Source organism: Sturnus vulgaris, chromosome 1 (genome assembly GCF_052056855.1).
Source record: "Sturnus vulgaris isolate bStuVul1 chromosome 1, bStuVul1.hap1, whole genome shotgun sequence".
Taxonomy (NCBI): domain Eukaryota; kingdom Metazoa; phylum Chordata; class Aves; order Passeriformes; family Sturnidae; genus Sturnus; species Sturnus vulgaris.
The window spans coordinates 10863404-10879943 of record NC_142243.1 but is presented as its reverse complement, the minus strand read 5'-3'; the positions used below and the strand labels follow the sequence as shown (position 1 = coordinate 10879943).

The window sequence follows — 16540 nt, the reverse complement described above, 5'->3', positions numbered from 1 at the left end:
CAAATCCGCCCCCCTCGCCCCCCCCTCCCACCCCCGCACCATCGGCTTCAAAGCGGCCGGTGCCCAGCAACTCGCAGAGGTGCAAAAAGTGGGCGCGGGGCCGGCAGAGCCGCGGCGGCGCCCCCGGGCATCGCCCCGGCCGGGCCCGGCACGTCGGGGCGGAGGCGCGACCCTTGCGCGGCGGCAGCGCCGAGCGGAGCCCGGGCGCAGCCCCGGCACAGCCCCGCCGGCCCGACCCACCGCCCTATAAAAGCCGCCTCCAGAACGAGGAGAAACTCCGCCGGAGGAGGACACGTCGGCGCGGTGCTGCTCGCTGAGGTACCGGCATGACATCCGTCCTGGGCAGCGGCAGGGCGTCGGGAGGGCCGAGCGGGCAGCTGAGATGCAAGTCCAAGAGAAGGAGGAGGAGGAGATCAAAGAGGAAAGGTAAGAGAGATGAGATTTTCTTGTTGATTTCTTTTCCCGCTCTGTCCGCCTGCCACCTACATAGCATCGGCTGCTCGCAGCTCTTTTGTCAGCGCCCGGCGCTCGCCGGCACCAGCCCCGCGCTGCCCCGACGGCCGGGCCGGGCCGGGCCGGGCGGTGCCGCGCTCGGGGACCGCCGGGGACGGGAGCGGCCGCCGCTGTCCCCGCGGCCGGGCACAGCTCGCTGCCCTCCCTGCGCCGTGCCGGGCCGAGGCTGAACCCGCCGGGGGGGCTCGGCAGGAGCCGTCCGGGGCAGCGCGGTGCAGCGGGGCCGTCCCGGGGTCCGGCAGCCCCGGCTTGCCCCGCCCGGGCCGGTGCCCGCGGGCGGGAGGTGCCGCTGCTCGGGCGGAGCGCGGCGCGGAGCCCCCCGGGGCTGTCGCGCCCTCCGAGCTAGCGCTCCTCTCCTTTTCTAGACGAGGTCCAGCAAGTTTTTGTGTTTCGGTGCTGTTCCCCGTCCGTAAGCGAGCCCTGCTTAGGAAGGCGCTAATTGCCGTAAGCAGGAAAAGTGAAGCTACAGGATGTCATTGCGAACAGGGAATATGCCCTAGATAACAGCTCTTCGCAAGGTTGTCTTGCTTTCTGCTATAGAGGGGATGACACTGATTTTTGATGTTTTGCCTGAAAAAGACGAAGTTAACCGGCTGTGAGCACTTTAAAGTAAAATAAACTGATACGAGGAGCAGAGTGCCAGAGATGCCCAGCTGCAAGGCATTGAACTGCAGAGATGCGAAGTCCGAGTGTTTATCCAAGCAGTAAATATAATCTAACATGTAATTATGATCTCTCTGTGGTACTCACACAAGTTTTAGTCAGCTATCACTCAGGCTGATGCTCTGGGTACGCTGTTTCTCCTTCAGATTCTAGAAAACCTAATTTATAGGTGCCGTTAGCTAACTGTCTCAATTATTGATTATGTTGAAGTCAGTAAGCCTGGTGTTTTATAACTTTTTAGGAAGATGTCAAAGCAGTTTTTTGTATAGTAGCTGGTAAAAACGGGCCAAATGTAAGGCCCGTGTCATTTGATTGTCACTATTTTTACTTTCATCTGTTAACTCTCTGTATTCAAAATCATAGTAACAAATAGTGATGTGCACACAAGTAGAAGCAACAGACATGCAGGTATATCAGGATTTCGAATAGGTTGCAACTCCAACTTGTTACTCTGGGTTTTTAGCATGTTACAGCATCTGGTGAGAAAAGCTACCTCTTACTTGGCATTGCAGAATAAATTTTAAAACTCTCAGGAGCACTTGTATACTCAGTTCCCTTTAAATTTCCCTGTAATCAAGTTGTGCTCTGCATTCTTTTTTATGCTGATTTGTTCTAGCAAAACTGCTTTTCTGCGGAATTGCAAACTTAGCCTAGCTTTAGCAACCTGTACTTGGCCAGGAGAAAAGAGTAAACCATTAATCTGTGCAATGGAGGAAAGGTACTTGGTTTAATTTTGTTATTAAGAGCAGACAAAAGTTGGAGTCTTTCAGTAAGACTTTTCCGATGCATCCTTTTTTGCTTTGTTTTGCCAAAACAAGGTGGAAGTTGAATGTCTGAAAAAAAAACAAACACGAAAACTTGCTCAACAATAACTTGGTAGCTGACAGCTATTTGCAGAATGCACAGCTGGAGGTGGATTGCATTCTAGAAAGTGCTTAACTGACCAACATCAATAGAATGTGCACTTGAAGTGTTCATTTTTTATTCTTCTAAATGTGCTATTTGTATCCACTTTTCAAATAATGTAGTTGGTTAGTATACTAGTTACAGACTTGTTTTCGTGGGATTTTGTTTTTCCTTTCTTTGTAATTGCATTATACATTCATAAAAATACACATTCCTATAAAATCGTGCTGGCCAAAAAATTTCTTTAACTTAAGGCATGCCCTCTATAAAACCTGTTGGATTTTACTATTATGCTATTTTATTTAGTGCTCATCTTTTTTTCTTTTATTTTTATGGTGTCTCGTAAGGAGGTGTTGCTTAACAAACAGACTATTCAGGAAACTGGTCAAGAAAATGTTTATCAGGCTATTAAATTAATATTTTTAATGAGAATTATTGTGAGCACCGTTATTTTGCACGTTTGATCTGTTTAACAGATTGTGAGAAGTCTTTGCAGAGAGTTAGACCAGACACTTGCTTTTAACTATTCTCCAGCACATATCTTGTTTATAGCAGGAATGCTTTTAGTAGCTGTTTTAAAGTATGTAACTAGACACCTGTGTTTACACATCCATACACAGGGATACCTAGGATTACGAGTAGGCAAAGAAATTCACTATAATCTTAAATTTAAATTGAGTATTAGACAGAAAGTAAGGAAATGAATTTATCTGTCACATCCACAGTCCTTAAGGAAATGCACTCAACAAATTATTTATACAACTTACTATATTTTTATTACACACGTTACATATGAACTGTCCTTAAAGCCAGGTTGAGACATTGCTTAATAGAATATCTTGGAATGTACAGCGGTAGAAACAATTACTATTCTCTATTTAATAGTATTGCTTCTCCCTTCTATTTTGCTTTCCATGTTTTCAGTCATCTCTTTGCTCTGGTTAGTGTGAATTACAAATTTGTGTGTGTGGGTATAGCACTTCACTCCATTTCTTTTATACCTGGATGCTCTGTTTTAGGAGTTTCCTGGGGGCAGAAAGCACGTTCAAGCAAGGAAAACAAACAGCATTCTCTGAATAGCTCAATTTCCTTGTGCATTTGGCCTAAATATATATATATAGATATATATGAAACACATGCAGTAAGAGTCAGAGAGAGAATATCCATACATGCAAATCATATAAGCACTGAAGAGTGTAGAACACTGAAAATGATTCCAGTGTACAATATCATAGTACCATAATTAATTGCATGCATCTTATTTTTGTACTTATGAAATCCAGCAGATCTTTAGGTGAGAAGATCCTTCCTTAACAATAAATTTCTATACAATGAATATCATATTGCAAACATAGTCTTACAGAGTGATTTTATTCAGTTTTACACTCTATGCAGAATGTGTGCTAAAAAGTTAAAATGTGGATATTTAGACGTATTTGTTAAATTAGTATAGGTAGAAATATTTGTCATTTAGAACGGTGTGATAACTCCCAGTGGGAAGTAAATATCTTAATTTTTCAAAGATCTAATGAAAAATAAATATGGATGCTTGGCAGATTATCTGCATACTAATTTCATGTGGCAGCAGTAATAGATATTTTATATTTATGTCTCTGTTTGTTTGTTTTTGAGTTGTTGGGGTTTTTTTTTTAATCGGTGTGTATAAAATGACCAGAGGAGAGAAAATTACGCCTATTGAATTAGAGAAATCAGTTAAAAATTTTTTAGGGGTTATAGGCAGTTACTGTATTTGTGGGTTCTTGTGTTTACTTCGGGCTCTGGAATATGGCAGAGTACTGGCAGAACTCAGCATAGCTTGTGCCCATTTCATAGCCTGTGGTATAGATTTTGAAAAGAAGGCTTTTTTTCCCAGATAAGTCATTACAAGTAGACCAAACAAAAGCAGATTTGCCATTTACAGATAATACTAAAAAGGCCACACTTCAGCAGCCTCCAGCAACTTCTTAGGAATCAACACACAGAAAGTAGGTATGAAATAGAGGATTGGATAGATAACCCTTCTGAGTTATTTTCCAGTATAAGACAATGAATAAGCCACCTTATTTGCAATGTTGTTTATAGGGCTACTGAGTGAAGTTAATTACTGGAAGCAGGGGGGAATCAGGTATCCCTGATGTGGTAGAAAGACATGGCCAGAATCGCTATTGATACAATGGGACACAAAATAAAAGTTGACAGAATAAACTAAATTAGGGCAGCAAGTGGGTGAGGGAGGCAAAATGATTGTGAAATGAAATTCCATGAAAAATTAATGAAATAGAAAGATTGTGCTGAAGACGAAGGGAGGAAACCAGCTTGGTTCTTCATCATCCTGCAATGCCAAAGTAATAAATGAGCGTGTTTCATCTTGGCGAGGTTCAGGGACACAACTCCTTTCCCACAAAAGGATTGTGTTGTGCTTCACGATGTGTTCCGCTTATCTCGTGCCCTGACAGCTCGAGAGGAAGGGAATGGATTTGGTGATAAAATTAAATTGATTAAACCTTTATCCATCATCTAATTTGGTAGCTTTCTTTTTTCTTTTCTTTTTTGCTATTACCTCCAATTTCTAGTGATCCGTGTAATGACAGCAATTTGAGATAGCATCAAGGACATTAGCTACGATGACTGAACTTAAATTTAGAATAAAAATATGGGATTCATGAGTCCATATCTAAATAGCAGACGATTAGCTTATAGCAGAGTTGTAACTTCCTAGCAACAGCATGTAATTGTGAGGACAATAGAATGGTGTATTTTACTTTAAAAGAGAACAGCATGTAATTGTGAGGACAATAGAATGGGGTATTTTACTTTAAAAGAGAACAAAATACTTCAACTTTTTCTCGAAGTATTAATTATGTAAGTAGAAAAAGCACTGGTATGAATATTGACCACGTCTTACATAAGCAATAATGTATATGGTAATTTTTACCTTTCTGAGTACAGATATTGTCAGATGTTTTGCTTTTCTCAGTGGCAATACACAGGCATGTAAAGCTAGTGGCAAAGAATCCTACTGTTGGAAATCACTTCATATTGCTTAAAATTTTGTAGCTTCTCCTTGGTGTCTTGCATAGGAAGATTCCCCCATAAGGGGACAGCTTTGCTTACAAGTTCCAGTTTAAGTGGTATTAATGGAGTTTTTAAAAATAGTTAAAGGCAGCCCTTTCTGAAGTGATACCCTAGAAATGGAAAATTTTGCACTAAAAATTAAAGATCGGATGAAATTGCCTTGTGTAATACCAAAGTTACTAAAGGTCTGTGCAAATTGCATTCTTAGGCTCCTTTAGTGCTTTATAGGTTTGCAAGTCCCAAAACAGCGAACATGAGGATATCTGTCTGATCTCTGTTAATTGTACTACTTTTGAATTACTGCTGGCCAGTATTGCATAGGTTTTGCGAGTAGTAATGAACCCAAATTGATCCCTGTGTTTACGGCTAACTATCTGTACAACCTTTCAGGCAGTTTACCGTTTTTTTCCGTGTAAGCGATTAGTTATCCAGACAAAAAAGGCTGATATGCATCAGTAGATAGATCATTCTCAAGGCATCTGTGATGAACTTGACGTCTGCTGTGTAAAACAGCTTGTTTTGCCTGCAAATTATGTAAGTTCCAATGGTAAAACGAAGCGCTTACCTTTCTGCTGTGGCTGACCTTTGTTCCTCGCTGTATGAATTCGAAACGAAGCAGCCAACCCGGAGGAGTTTCAACAGCATTTTGTGATATATAACATATTAAAAAGACTGCTTTGTTAACTGGCGGAAGCAGCTTGTCAACCCATACTAATAGGCAGCCCTCCCTGAGCCATAAAATAGCCAAATTTAATGCTTTAACAGAAAGCATTAAATGGATGGAGTTACTGCCGTTCAATCAGTCTCGAATTTCTTGCTTCTTACAGCAGATTTGAAATACGAGGACGTATTTTTGGACCCCGAATTAACAATACAGACTCCGGACTAAGGACTGGACATTGCCATGGCTGGTTTAATGGCAATCTCTGCTAAGCAAAGCGTGGTAACAAGGGAGGCACGGAGCAGGGCAGAGTGCGTAAAGAGCAGGATAGCTAATATTGAAGATATTACCGTGACATTAATGAATGAAAGGTGTATTTTCACTGAGTATATTCTGTTTCGTTCTGGCTGTTCCAGCTCCCAAATGTGTACTAGAAATAGTGAGGATTCAGAGACATATGGCAAAAGGGATTAGAGATGTGTAAAATTTCGGTAGAAGAAAATTGATAAGATTTATATTGTTTACTTTGGAGATAAACATAGGAAAGGATACAGTAAAATCATATTAAAGAAGAAAGATTATAAAGAAGGTAAACAGGCTACTCTAATTTATTCCTTTATTTTTTTTATTTACTGAGACAGAGGCCTTAAAGGAAGGAAAATTTCAGCATGTTTAATAGGAGTGGAAGGACTTTTTCTGTTGAGACTGTATGTAGCTGCCCTGGGAAATTTGTTCATTCAAGGTATGGAAAAAGAAAACTTATTTCTAGGGAGTTTGAGGTATTTGATTAGCTCAACTGGGACTCGCGCTGCTAAGTTTGATGCTCAATTCAGTGACTGTAGGCTTTGGCTTTGGGTAGGGTACATTAAGAAGGATTTCACTTTTTTAATATGAGATATGAATCCTCTTTTTCAGGAAATTATCTGACTCGTGACTCGCTTGGATTAGGTGGAAAGGTGATTTGCAGGCAGTTTAATCGCTGCTGCTCACGGTGAGGTTTTTTGCACTGTGCCGTTTCCGCAGCTGAGGCCGTGGCGTGGCAGCGGTTCAGGAGGTGCCTTTCTCCTCGGCTTTGTGGCCCTGCGTGTCCCTCTGCTGTGTGCCTCCCAAAACCAGCAGCACAGCTGGGGAGCAAGGCAGGCACATCTCCCTGCAATATTCCTGCTTTTTACGTCGCCTTCCTCTCTGTTCCCACTCAACGCCCTTCATGGTGTGTGTAAAAATAGACGGAAATTGAGACTGATCCCTGGTCTCTTGCTTTGATTCTGTAGTGAGGTTAGGGTGATAACAATAAAAATTAATTCACCCCACCTATTTCTTACTCTCTTGAAAAAAAACTAAAGGGTGGAGTAAAAGGGGGTGAAAACAAATTTTACAGACCCATGATGATTTGTTAAGCAGAAAAACCCCACAGGTACTGGCATGACTGCCAGTGCTTCGTCATCAGATGAATATTGTGTCATAGGGGATCACCCCTGCAAGCTAATCTGTGTTTTTGAAAGTGTTTCTGCTGGGTTTGGGTTTGGTCTCAATGCTAAACCAACTACTGTGTCTGATTTTGGAGCTGTGCCACTTGTGAGTGCTGTTTCTGAAACTTGCGCTATGTGCTGGTGGCATTTTTTTGTGTGAGTCTGGAATCAGGGACGAGCAATAACTAGATCTCAACAAAATACTTCGTGCTAAAGTGTGACTTCTTTCGCCCCATTTTTTTGTTCCTCGAAAGAGAAATAGTGCTCAGAATTATTAACAGAATCACTTTTCTCTAAATGCTCATGAAAGATCAGCGTGAAGAGTCAAAGCTGCTGGGAAGTATTGGAAGAAATAAGTAGAATTTGGCAGATATTTTATCTCCATCTTCTTAGGGATTTACACACAACTGATTTTATGCGATTGCTTGCTTCCTGCCACTTCTCAGAGACTGTGAAATGGCTATTTATTCCTTAAATTGTGGGATTTAACAAATGTAAAATGATGGCTTTCAAGCCAACTGTAATAATGCGTTACTTTGTATAAGGCCTAATTCTGTTGCCCCTACTCAGAGTAAGTTTGAAATGTAAACTTCTCAGTATCAGTCAGGGTGGCAGAACTGTGTTTCTACATGCATTTATGTCTGTGCCTTAATATATAGGTACATATATACATTTTTGTGTGAAATATAGTTGTCTAGCTGTATGAAGTGAATGACTGTAATAAACTCCAGGTTATATTAGACAAGGGGTCTTAAAGTCTGTAGAGTTCAAATTGTATGAAAAATTTTTATAGTCCATTGAAGTATTTTGTTTAATTATGTAAAAATAAAATACTCTTATATAATTTGTGTTTATTCACATTCATCTACCCTGACTGTATGAGTTTGTAATTTAAAATACATATATATATATAAAAATTCTAGTAGTATTTGTGTGGGATCTTTATGCAATAACAGTTATCTTACAGACAAATCACAAAGGCACAAATCACAACTGCACAAGGATTATGATTATTTTTTTTTTAGAGTGAGAAATAAAGAAATGAAAGACACTTCTTATGAGCCAGACGTTTAGCATATTTCTACATTCCATTTGTGTAGGTATGTTTTTTGAGTAGCTAAGTAATTCAGCATGGTGAATGTATTCAGGAGCTGGTAGTACTCATGTCAGGAAGCCCCAAACCTTTACCAAAAAGGTGGATTTGTTCCTAAGTTTCTTTATGTGCTACAGAAGGATTAACAGAGCAGAAGCCAACTTTGAGCTTGTGCTCTGTATTGCATCCATGCCAGCCCTGCCGCAAACCACCAGACAAAAAATGCCCAGGGCTTCTTGAACAAAACCTACCCCAAATTAACTTTCATTAGCTGATTTCCAGGTTGTAATTTCCCTTCTTCCTGTCAATCATGAATTGCTATTTACGTGTCCATATAAATCACCATATAAATGGTAATTTTGGGAAGCAGGCTGCAGTGTTCGGCAGTGCCTCATTATTGAGCAATGCAGACTAATTCAACTGGAGCTCAGCTCTTGCTGCTTGTGGATTTAGGAGTTTAAAAGAAACAGTATGAAAAGGGAATGTTCTTTAATACCACTGACAGCAGGTTTCTTCCACTTGCAACTGCTTCAAAGATTATTGATTGACCTGTGTTTATCATTTATTTATGCTAAAGCATCTGATGCGTGTCTGTTGTAAAATCTGTCTTTTCTAAAATCAAGATACTTGACTTGTTTGAATTCATGTTTATAATGATCAGTTTTTACAGTTGTGTAACAGAGAATTGCTTTAACTGGTGCTGTTCCCACAAAGAGGACTTTCTGTGCCTTCAACTGGAATCCATAAGCACAAGCCATTTGATGCTGTGATTTTTGGTGGGTTTTTGTTGCGGTTTTTTTTCACTGTGCATATCCTTTAAATTTCCTACACAAGAAGAGGGAAAATGCAAGAGTGTTCCAGGATAAATGTGAAGCATATCAGTTCTGCCAGAGGAAGTCAAAAGCTAGTCTTTGTAGGTTAACTTGTACCCTCTTACATTCTTTTAAAAGGAGACTTTATCTCTGCATTCATTTCGTTTAAAAAAAAAAAGATTTTCACGTAACAGCACAAGGTGTAAACTGCAAGGTAAAAATGGGCAGTAAGTTACTAACAGGACCAGTTACCAGAAGATGGTTATTAGGTGTCAAAAAAACCTGGGGATTTAAAAACAGGTTACAGTTTTTGAATAGTCAGAAATGAAATAGTCTTTTGCAGTTAGAAGTCTGGTTTGTAACAAAATTCAACAGAACACTGCTTTATAGATTGGTTAAGCCAGGCACATTTTGAAGCAAGTGATATATTCTGCTTAAATGTGGTAAGAAGCCATAGACAAAGGTGTTTTGTCAGATTTTCCTGAGGGCTAACACTGAATCCCTTATTAAATTTGTGCCTTTGTGATGTAAGGCACATTGGACTATTTTTCCCTGACAATGGTAAGCTCATCCTTCTCTTCAGATAGTTCCAACTCATCCCAGACAGGAAGGATTCTTATTGCCTAGAGTTAATAAAAATGCATCAGTGTAATCATGCTAGGTACATGCTCAAACTACTTGTGGAAAGTTATTAACTCTCACAGGCAGACAGGCCATAATCACCCAGTTTAGGAGAGGGAAATTGAGTCAGACCAGTTAATCCATTGCAGAATTAATTAGCAAGAGTTAGGAGGAAAGCAGGATCGTGATGCTCCAGTTTCAAGTGTCTAACCTGGCTCCGGTTTGTACCAATACTTGCTCCAGCTGTGTCACAGCTGCAGCTGGATGTCATCACTTGGGTCTGTCACTGCCAGGTGCCTGTGTGACATGGCAGTCCCTGGGAGCTGCTCCTTCCAAGGGGAGCCTTGTGCCAGGCTGCACAGGCAGTGCAGGTAATCCCTGCCTGCAAAGGCAGCTGTGCCTGCTGGTGTTGGAAAGAAGAGGGCTTTGTGTTTACTTTGCTATTTTGTATGTAAACAAAGGCATGGGATCTGGTTCTGTGGTGTTAAATCACATTTGCTCTTCAGCTTCTGGAGGGCTTTTGATTTCTCCCAGAATGGCTTGTTAAAGGTGCTGAGGGTGAGGTTTATATATAGCAAAGTTTACATTTAAAAAGCAACTCTTTCTTCATTATTAAGTAGCACATTGCATAGAGCTCTGCAGAATAACCACAATAACTCTGGGTTTGTAATATACATTACTTCCTTCAGATGCTGCAAGAATTTGCTTATGGCATTCATTGAAACTGTTAGAGAATCCTTTTTTTTTTTTAAATGAGATTTATCCTTTTAGATTAATAACTTCATTTCACAAGGATTAATTACTAATTTCTAAATTTCATCACATTCATTTCCATTAAAAATCATAGTAACAGTCCCTACATTTGTACCTTGCCTGTAATTCATCAATTTCGTTTATGCACAAGCTCTTCAGAAGACCAAAAGACTCTTCCACTTTAGCTAAAACCACTAACTTCACTCTAGTCTTTAACAATAATTCTTTGATTAAAGTTTGGCAGATAAATCTAAGGATAAAAAAAGAACCAAGCACTCATTTCTGAGTCCAGGGAAGTATTTTATAATTTTTTTTTTTTAGTCTAAAAAATCTATTCCTCATGCATTGTTGTCTTAATTTTGCCTCAAAATAATTGTCTCTGAAATTTACTAAAACCAAGCAGCAACAAAGTACACTGGTATGGGTCTTGGAGGGTGCTTCTTTAACAAGAGAATGAATTAAACACTACAGAAGCCATCTCAATAAAGATAATCACAAATGTTCCAAAAAAACACTCCAAGCATAAAAGTGTATTTAACCCTGAAAATCACATATTTGCACTTCTTCAATTTGTTTTCATTCAGTCTCCTTCCTCCCCTTCTTTTTACTCTCTTACTTCCCTTGTTTGTATCCTCACCTACTGAAGCAGTTGCTATTCATACAAATTACGAAAAGGAAAGTACATATGAGATTGGTGCCTGGAGAGGACCAATATATCATTAAAGATCTTTGGGGTAACATATGGCCTTGGTTCAGCAAAATCACTTCTTCAGTCATTCCATTGCTGCTCAGAAAAGCAGTAAATAATAAGTAACAAGATCTGCATACAAATGTGCTGGTGCTTAGGTTTTTTTTGTGGAATCAGAAACTGGATAAGAAGTTACTACTATTTTCCTAAAGTTTTTCTGCTTACAAAAAAAATTCTTAATGCGCCTTCTTACAACATATACTTCTTGGGGTTTGTTCTGTTTTAGCATATCTAAACTGATCTTGCTAACAGTTCTTGAGCTGAGTAGATGTTTCTCTGATGCTGGCACATAAAGTTGGTTCCTGTGCTCTTTAGGCAGAAAAGGGAGACAGTGAAAAGTCACGGTAAGAGGCTGAGATTATTCTTTTAATGGCCATTATAGCAAAAGCAATTGTGTGCGTCATAGGCAGGCAGTGGATTGGGAGGAGTGCCTTGTTAAGCTTGGTTAATTTTTCAAATCTTGTTAATCTTGGTTCCCAGTACCTTTCCTGCTGTGGGTTTGCAGGTGCAGTCACACACAGCCCTTGTGCAGGCAGGCAGCTCCGTTTCCATCACTCATTTCTCTGTGCCCCAACAGGTGTCAGTGAGTTTGCACGCTGTAGAAAAGATGATGACTCACAGAAACCCACATGGCAAAAAGAGACTTCTCAGCCATGGTCAGCTCAGGCTTTGCAGGGAGGTGCAGTACAGGTGGGCAGGCATGCTAAAGGCACCAGGGGATGTGATGCTCTCAGCACACGTCAGGCCAAAAGCATGGCTTAAGGCTAGCACAAAAGCAGCTCCCTGACCAAATGTAGGAAACTCTTTCCATCAGCCCTTTCTAGCAGACAGCTTGTCTCTGCTGAATGTTGACAACATGTTATATAAATTTCTCTGCAACAGCTTGTTTCAGAAACTTTCCCCAGTAATATAGATTAAGATAGAATTTGTTTTGACTGCTGTAATGCATATTCATTAGATAAAAGCCCAGACAATTACTATGATAGTTTCACTAACAGGTGGAGCATGTTTTAGGATTTGTTGGGCATGGGATTTGCTGGAATAATCTCAGACAAATTTGGGGGATTATTTATGTGATGAAAATAATTTTGTATGGAAAGTGAGAACGTAAGCAGATTTGAAGGTGATTTCATTATGTTTTTACATTAGTTTGCTCTTATAATTTTAAATCTTGAATAAGTTCATACTTTGAACAAATGCAGGTCTCTCGGGGCAAGCAATAAACCACACAAATAAATAGTATCTTCATAATATAGCTTAAAATTGTATAAATGGTAAGCAAAGGTATTTCCAACAGGATATCACTTTATTGCGTTCATTTTCCAAAACTAGAAAAGAACTAGAAATTGTTCTTTTTCTGTCTTCATTTGTGTCATATCCACTTTCATCCATTAAAGTTATAATTTCAGTTGAGTAGATAATATTACAGCAAATATGCATGCATCAGTGTTGGTGAGAAGTTGCAAACTAAAGCACAATTCCCTTTTTTGTTTCCACTAGAAAAAAGAGAAAGATTGAGAGCGGAATCAAGATGAAGAGTATAGGAGCCTAATCCTACCCTATTACATGGGAATCTGGTTTTTTTGAGGAGCACCAGGCCCTACAGCTTATGGGACCTACACCCCATAGGGCATTCTCTTATAGGTGGTCACACTATCTTCAGCACAGATTGATCCTGGTGATAATTTTTAATAGGGATTGGGGTCATGCTAACTGGCACTATCAGGAGTGGATCACTGCCAAATTACTTTCATAGAGAAAACAAGGAAGTTAAAACTGCACACTCAGGAAAGCACCTTAGTTCATCCCTACCAGACAGCATCAGAATTTAATATTAAAGGAGGTTTAAAAATACAATTGCCTAGCACAGAAGTTATCAATCTAGACTCCCCATCTGTTGAATGCCTTGTAGGTATCAGTAGCACTTCAGTATCTGACTTAGGCAGAAATCATCATGTAAAAATGCTAATAATTTCTCAACGCTCTTTTGTTACAAATGGAACTTCAAAGCTATGAATGCATATGTTTATATTCAATTTCTATTTATATACTTAAACACAGACTCTCTAGTACAATGAATATTAATGTGCCAATATGTGCTCCAGCAACGCCTGGATTAATGTACATTCATATTTATATAAAGGGCTGGACTCAATGGAAGTTTTGTCCTAGGCTTCATAAGGAGCTTGGATCCAACCCTGTATTTAAAAAAACAAAACCACAATGGAATAAATTTCCAGGAATTCATTTAGTTCATTACATTGTCTTTTTGTTGTTGTAGTTGGATTTTAATTCTTAAGCACAAGTTTTTTATGAGCTCCATCATTTTCAGCTGCTCGTATAGAGATGTTTCTCTGTTGACAGAGCTGCTTCCATTCTCCCCTTGCCCTCCTCCTTTGTCTTTCTTGTTTTCAGTGTGTTTTAATCGTTCTCTGTAATCCCCTATACCATTATAACTGATTAATTAGCAAACCCTCACTTTCAGGCTCTGAATTTTTCTCTTAGGCTAAGACCATTTATAATTTCAGCTGAAAAGACAAGACTGAACATCTGCCTTGTATTTAATCTCTTTACATCTTGTACCCATCATGATTATTGTTTGTTCTTTATCATAACTGGGGGGTTTAAAGGTGGAATGTTACGTTCTGCAGTATCTGGGCTCTTAGCCTGAAAATAAATCCATGCAGATGGGCCATGAGGAAATACAGAAACCAAGGAGTACGCAAGTTGTGTTTTTTTGTAGAATTTTGGACCTCAGATGTCCATTTTCTTCAAGAATCAGTTTAAAGAAACTATGGGTAGAAAAAGACAATGATAGATGAATGGTTTCTTTTGCAGAGTTTTAATCGGTTTATATTTTCAAAATTTTCTTTGCAAAGATGTGAGATAGAAATAAACACACATTTGTATACTTGCAGTAAGTAAAAAAGTCCAACATTTTCGTTCAGTTGTCAGAGATGCCAATATCTGTGCTTTTCAGAAAATCCCGTTAAGGGACCTGCAGCTGTACCAGCTGCTGGTGGCAGTGAAAGGACCATCCTCCTTCAGAAGCTCAGGTCTGAGCTTCCCTCAATTTCTTGTCAGGATTTCCATGTGAAGCCTGTTTGCTCATAGCTTCTACTGGGGGCAGTTTTCCCTGCTGCCCTTGCTTGCATGGGTTTTTTTTTGTATAGTTGGGGTTAAGATTTGGAGGGATTGAAGGGAGATCAAGTACCTGTTTGTCATCACGTATTTCCAGCTGGAAACTTTGGGATGGCAAGCTTTCTCTTCCCCCTCACTGACTCACAGCATGAAGAAATAGTGGAAATTTTCCCAACACATTGTACATTTGTCAGCACAGGTAGAAGAGTGGTGAATAAAATAATTTCTTTACTCATCCCTCCTACTGTCCTAGTCACAATCTCAAACACCAGGTAGCATCACACAGAGGGCTTTATTTCTCTCCAAAAGGAGCCATCTGTCTCCAAGTGTCACACAATTCATGCAGAACTGAGTTTGCTTCTCCTTTCTGCTGCAGCTGATACCCATGTGTCATGTCCATCCAAAGGACTGTGTTGTCTTTGGCCTGAACTGCACCATGGGGTGTATTTAGGCTCTCCCATACATAATTTCTTGTATTAATTAGATGGTGCCACCCAGCTGCTGATATCTCTTGCAAATACACTTTTCTCTTATTCATGCTATCTAAGTCTTCCAAAATCTGCAGCAGCTCCAAACAATTTGCAATAGCATTAGTGCAGGTTTTGGAATGATGCTGTAATAAAATACAAGTATTTTCATTCTGGAATTACAGAAGGAAAGAAAGCAGCTCATGTCAGTAACTTTTTGAACTGATTTTTTTATTTCTTTCAGAACTCTCTGTGATCTTTGCAGATATTAGATTAAAAAGTAATTTCAAACATGAATAAGAAATAACATGTGCAGAAAGCTGTGTTTTGGCTAGAATTAGCAACCTTTCTGGGGTTGTGACTCCAGTCTGCCAGTTTCCCATGGAGCAGAAAGCAAGTGGGGCTGAGACCAACAGGGGCCTCTTGCATTTTGAAATAGTCTCTAGCCCTCATTTCTTTCCCCTGAAGAACTACTTTTAAATATTCCAGGAGGCCTTTCAGGAGAAATTGCATGTTCCTCATCTGACTGTCTTTGTTTTTAGAGATCTCTCTTGCAAACTGCGTTGCCCAGATGAATTGCTCTCTTCTCACACGGGTGGAATCTGGCTGTTGCCCTTAGCTGGTTTCTTTGGACAGCAATGTATCAGCAAGGAGCAGATGGCTCTGTTGTGACTTGGTGAGGCTGAATTTTGGGTCAAGTGTTTCTTCAGAAGATGGCACAAGACTTGATAGGACTTAAGGGAGATGCAAAACCCCACTTAAAACAGCCTGTCCTCTAGAAGGAGAGCTGATGTGGTACTTACTGAGACCCACAGCTGTCACCTTCTGCACATGCTTTCCATGGCCAGAAAACTCTGTTTTATGAAGAGGTCCATGAAATGGATATGTGTCTGTCCAGGTACAAGTCAGGGCACTCAGTTTAGTGTGTTCTAGAGAGCTGTTCAGAGTTGGGATCAGCCACTTCTGCTGGGTGTGCTCACATGGGCTTGTGAGAGCTGCAGTAATAGAAGTCACACAGCCATGGTTCTTCTGTGTCTCCTGGTGGAAAGGTCACAGCGTAGTGGGCTGTTGGTTCCCCCAGCCCCATCAGCAGGGAGGATCTGTTTCTTACCTGATGATTTTCTGGGCTTTTGGGGCAGATTCCCACACTTGCAAAATGGATTTCCTCTAAATTAAGCTCTGTTCTGAAACTAGCAATGCTGAAAGTTAAAATTAGCTTCTCCTTTATTACTAGGACATATTTTTAGGCCCTAATTCATGTCTCATGTGAATGCAGTCCTCCCACTCCCATGTTGGGAGTACTGAACTGGAGTCTGAGGGCCGTGCATTACATTTTCCAGAAATAGGTGCAACCTAAGATTTTGAATATTTACATTCTCTGCCTTTTAAAAAATGCACATATTGGTTTTAGGTGGATATATGGGTTTAAAATAGTGAAAAACTAAAGTAGAATCTGCTGTCCTTCGGTTTTTTGTCCTATTTTTATTTTGGTTGCATGAAGGGGAACTTACCTTAGTTTGCATCTAGATGCTGCAAAATGCAAAAAAACCTCACAGAATATAAGCTCAATTGCTATGAAAATATTTTGGATGTCTCCTGTTTTCTGTCCTCTCCTTTG

General features: G+C 40.1%; 1 protein-coding gene across 2 annotated transcripts in view; it reads left to right on the top strand.

Annotated features, from left to right (window-relative positions):
- The first annotated feature begins 270 nt into the window (after positions 1–270).
- The window catches only part of ADARB2 (adenosine deaminase RNA specific B2 (inactive)), a 302737-nt gene continuing 286467 nt past the window's right edge, over positions 271–16540 (top strand). Inside the window, exon 1 of one of the 2 annotated variants that reach the window (XM_014872263.2) lies at positions 271–426. In XM_014872263.2, coding sequence (XP_014727749.2) covers positions 327–426 — 100 coding nt within the window. In that variant the 5' untranslated portion in view covers positions 271–326. The remainder of the gene's footprint in view (positions 427–16540) is intronic. The other variant, XM_088159352.1, reaches the window with a different exon arrangement.